This window comes from Bidens hawaiensis, unplaced genomic scaffold (genome assembly GCF_021521415.1).
Source record: "Bidens hawaiensis isolate Kalapana, Puna unplaced genomic scaffold, B.hawaiensis_p1.1 tig00001206_1, whole genome shotgun sequence".
NCBI lineage: Eukaryota > Viridiplantae > Streptophyta > Magnoliopsida > Asterales > Asteraceae > Bidens > Bidens hawaiensis.
In genome coordinates, this window is record NW_027491069.1 from 3,491,823 (window position 1) to 3,495,832 (window position 4,010).

General features: G+C 33.6%; 1 protein-coding gene across 1 annotated transcript; it reads left to right on the forward strand.

Moving 5' to 3' along the window:
* Nucleotides 1–3,021, forward strand: LOC143564165 (vacuolar histidine transporter YPQ3-like). The gene is made up of 12 exons (XM_077051529.1): nucleotides 1–315; nucleotides 408–450; nucleotides 536–562; nucleotides 662–751; nucleotides 829–904; nucleotides 1,000–1,211; nucleotides 1,294–1,419; nucleotides 1,743–1,862; nucleotides 2,115–2,135; nucleotides 2,248–2,306; nucleotides 2,450–2,540; nucleotides 2,636–3,021. The coding sequence occupies exons 1-12, from the start codon at nucleotides 80–82 to the stop codon at nucleotides 2,711–2,713; spliced, it is 1,179 nt and encodes a 392-aa protein (XP_076907644.1). The 5' UTR covers nucleotides 1–79; the 3' UTR covers nucleotides 2,714–3,021.
* Nucleotides 3,022–4,010: the final 989 nt, after the last annotated feature.

Genomic DNA, 4,010 nt, shown 5'->3' on the forward strand with positions numbered 1-4,010 from the left:
GGTGTCATGTCAATATGTTATCTTCTACAATCACATAACGCAATTGCATATTTTGCACAGGTGCAGTTTCTTGGATGCAATGGGGCTCTTCACAAGTAACCTACCAACGTGCCCTGCAGATCAACATTGCTCACAGTGGGCTAAAACTTACATGAACTACTGTCTTTGCACTAAAAAGGATTGGATTTCACTAATACTAGGAATGGTTAGTGTTATCAGTTGGGGTGTTGCAGAGGTACCACAAATCATCACAAATTATAAAGAAAAATCTTCTGAAGGTCTTGCTTTAGGCTTCCTTTTCACATGGATACTCGGGTAATATTATATCATGTACTATTAATGATTTATAACATTATGCTGTCATAATGAGCTTTTCTCAAGCTTACTTTGTTTATTCTATTTGGCAGAGATCTTCTGAATGTGTTAGGTTGTTTGCTAGAACCAGCAACAGTGAGTGAACATTGGTTTTTTTGTTAAATATGCATTTTTCATGTGTGTCATGCTATTATTTAATTCATCTTATCTTATTCTGCAGCTTCCAACGCAATATTATACAGCAGTGGTAAGCATTTTGTAACCTAATATCCTTAATATTTGTTATGTAAGTTTAATAAATTAGAGCAAAAAGTTTCACTTAATTTTTTTGGATTTTGAAATGTAGTTGTACTTGGCAACTACTTTAGTTCTTGCCGCTCAAGCAACTTACTATGGTTACTTTTCTCATAGGACATCTAAGAGACAACTCCATAAAGTAAGAATTGGCTTCTTATATGTTGTTTCGCATTTTGACTTGCAAACTTTAATTTACAAGCTGTATAATTTATCCAGATTGAGTCAGTAGACAAAAACATAAAAAACAGCCAAGAAGAATTAACAGTTCCTGTGCTATCAAAATTCACTCCAAGTGTGCAAATTCCATCTGCTGATAACAATTCTATCCCTGAAAAAGTATACTACAGGTATAAACATTTTTATTCAAGAATGATATTAAGTATTAAGTTGAATGCATACATTCATCTTATTTTATTTCTCTTTTATGGTGCAGTTCTGCTAGATCTTTATCTAGAAGTCACACTCCTACTGTGAGCTTCTTTCACTCACGAACAAATGCAAACAAATATGATGAGGATACTGTTCAAGAACCGTTGCTTGGTGAGCGTGTGTCGGGACAGTCACCACCTGCTTCAGAAACCAAGACTATGTTATGTGTGGTGAGTAATTTGGAAAAATGTATTGACTTTAAAAACTTTAACTGTTACTGAAGCAGTGATGATTTTGTTCTTCCGTGATTAGGTTTTTACTGTGACAATGTTTCTATGCACATACAATCTCAAACTTGAAAGAAACAGTTACCTCAATTTAGATTCAGTAAAATCACATAATGGTGTTGTCATGCAAGTGGGAAGAAGGCTTTTACAGGTAAGGAACCAATTTTGTATCCTGGTCATCTTATTTGGTCCTTTAAATTAGCATATGGAATTGTTTACGGAAGATGCATTATCACTTCTATTTATATGCTACGTATATGAACTTTTGCTAGATGTAACCTATCTTAAAATTCTTTCAGCAACATTTTGTTATGCTTGATTGTATATGAACTTTTGCTAGATGTAACCTATCTTAAAATTCTTTCAGCAACATTTTGTTATGCTTGATTGTATATGAACTTTTGCTAGATGTAACCTATCTTAAAATTCTTTCAGCAACATTTTGTTATGCTTGATTGTATGCATCAATTGCAGGTAAGTGGCAGTTTGTTGGAAGGTAACAACGGTACAGAGAGTCTTGGGATTGGGACCTACCTTGGTTGGGGAATGGCAGCTATTTACATGGGTGGGCGTCTTCCACAAATTTTCTTAAATGTAAGAATCCACTGGTCATGACTGTTACATACATTTGTATGTATACATAGTATGCACATAATCAATTAGGAAAAATGATCTTATTGTAAAATGTTTATAAAGGTCACTGATGCATCACTTTTATAATGCTGATGCGCACTCATGTCCTTTTTATAGAAGTTGGATCAGTGCTATAAAAATGATGTGTGTGTGTGTGTGTGTGTGCGTTTAAGCTTGATTAGCGTGTTTATTTTTGGTTTTCTATATTTGCAGATCAGAAGGGGAAATGTCCAGGTAAGCATAAATCTTTCATCTTCTTCCTATTTATTATTTGGTTTTAGGGTCATGTGGTTAAAATTGTTTTAGCATGCATATAACAAGTTTACATACTGTTATCAATATGTAGGGTCTAAATCCACTAATGTTTGTCTTCGCCCTTATTGGAAACTCTACTTATGTAGCAAGGTAAGTGCTCTTCACATTCATTTGCTTATGAAACATTGAAACTGCATATGTATTCGGCTTCTAGTTTAAGAAAACTGTTTGCTTATTAATTATAACATTCTACTGAACTATCTTATTACTCTCTATGATTTGTGTTTCTATAGCATACTTGTGAGCAGCATGGAGTGGTCAAAAATACAACCGAATCTTCCATGGGTGGTGGAATCAAGCGGGTGTGTAATGCTTGATACTTTCGTATCCTTGAAAGTTATAATATTATAACAATCCTTTTCAATTGTGATGATCAAATTCTATAACATAAACTTTGTTGATCCTTGACGTCATATTAGATTCTAATTCAGTTTATCTATTTTCGTGGTAAAAAATTCAATTGCCTCGAAACCAAACAAGGAGACTTGGATCCATAATTGGTAGTAACCGAATTAGAAACTTGTGCACCAAATGCATTTATGTCCTTTCTTAGGTATCGAAACATGCATGGGAAAGCTGGATTTGACCGTGTGGAGACACGCATGCTATGAACTATGATCAATGGGAATTATGGTTTCTAGTTGGGATTTGACAAAACATTTCTGTTATCTTGCATGTTTTTCTTTACCATTTAATGATCTGAGCATGTATTTTTTGAACCTGATCTACTAAACAAGAATGAGCGGAATCTAAATTGGATATGGAGTCAATTAGGCAAAGCTCTTTTTATTGAAATATGATGGTTTTGACTTATTTTGACCTTTAAGATAGTCCATGAAAAAGTCAAAATCAGAATTTTCAAACTAACTGAAATTGATCATCCAAATCATATTTTTAGTGGTTATAGACTTTATAGCAAGCTATGTATGTAAGGATCATGTTAACAAGATACAGTGTTTCTACATGAAATTTCATATGTACAACTTTGGCAAGTATCCAAACATGTATAAGAAAATCACAATTGTGAAATATTTTGCATCCCTAATTTGTTCAATGTCATTTTCGGGTAACCGACATTGGGGTATCTCACTTATCAATCTTACAAATAGCATTAGAGACGTAAATCATGTGAACAGTGTGACTCAACTTTTTGTTGTAAATAAAGAATTTTTTTTAATGAATTTTGTTATTTTTTTTATATTATTTTGAATGAAACAAGAAAAGATATTTAAATGATAAGATTTATTAGAATTTTATATGTAAACAAAAATCAATTAAAATTATATTGCAAAACATTTTTTGTATGTTAGATATCAACCTGCTTTAAGTCGGTGCATCAAACAAGTTGGTTCATTAAACTTAAGTTTTCATTCTTTTTAGATACTATACACCCAACCGACCGAACTATTTTCACCCGATTGGAGTGATCTAGCACTAACCAAGTTACAAGACAGTGTGTGATTCGTCAATCTATTAAATCGACTTCCATGTTAAGTTTCTAACTAATCAATCTCATGACTTGGAGGGTAGGAATGGTCTAGTTCCATAATACTAGGGGTTAAATGCAAACTTTCAAGTTTGACTTTTATGTATAACTAGGAAGATTCCCGGCGCGTTGCGCCGGGTTGATGTATTGACAGTCATACCCGTACAACTTATCAAATCATGTAGTGCGTCTGCGAGTCGAGGTGAATTCGATCGGTGTCGGGTTACGAAACCAGTAATGAACCCCACCCCCCCTCCACCTGGAAAAAAATAAAAAAATTTAACTTTGTTAACGCAAAAATCCAACAA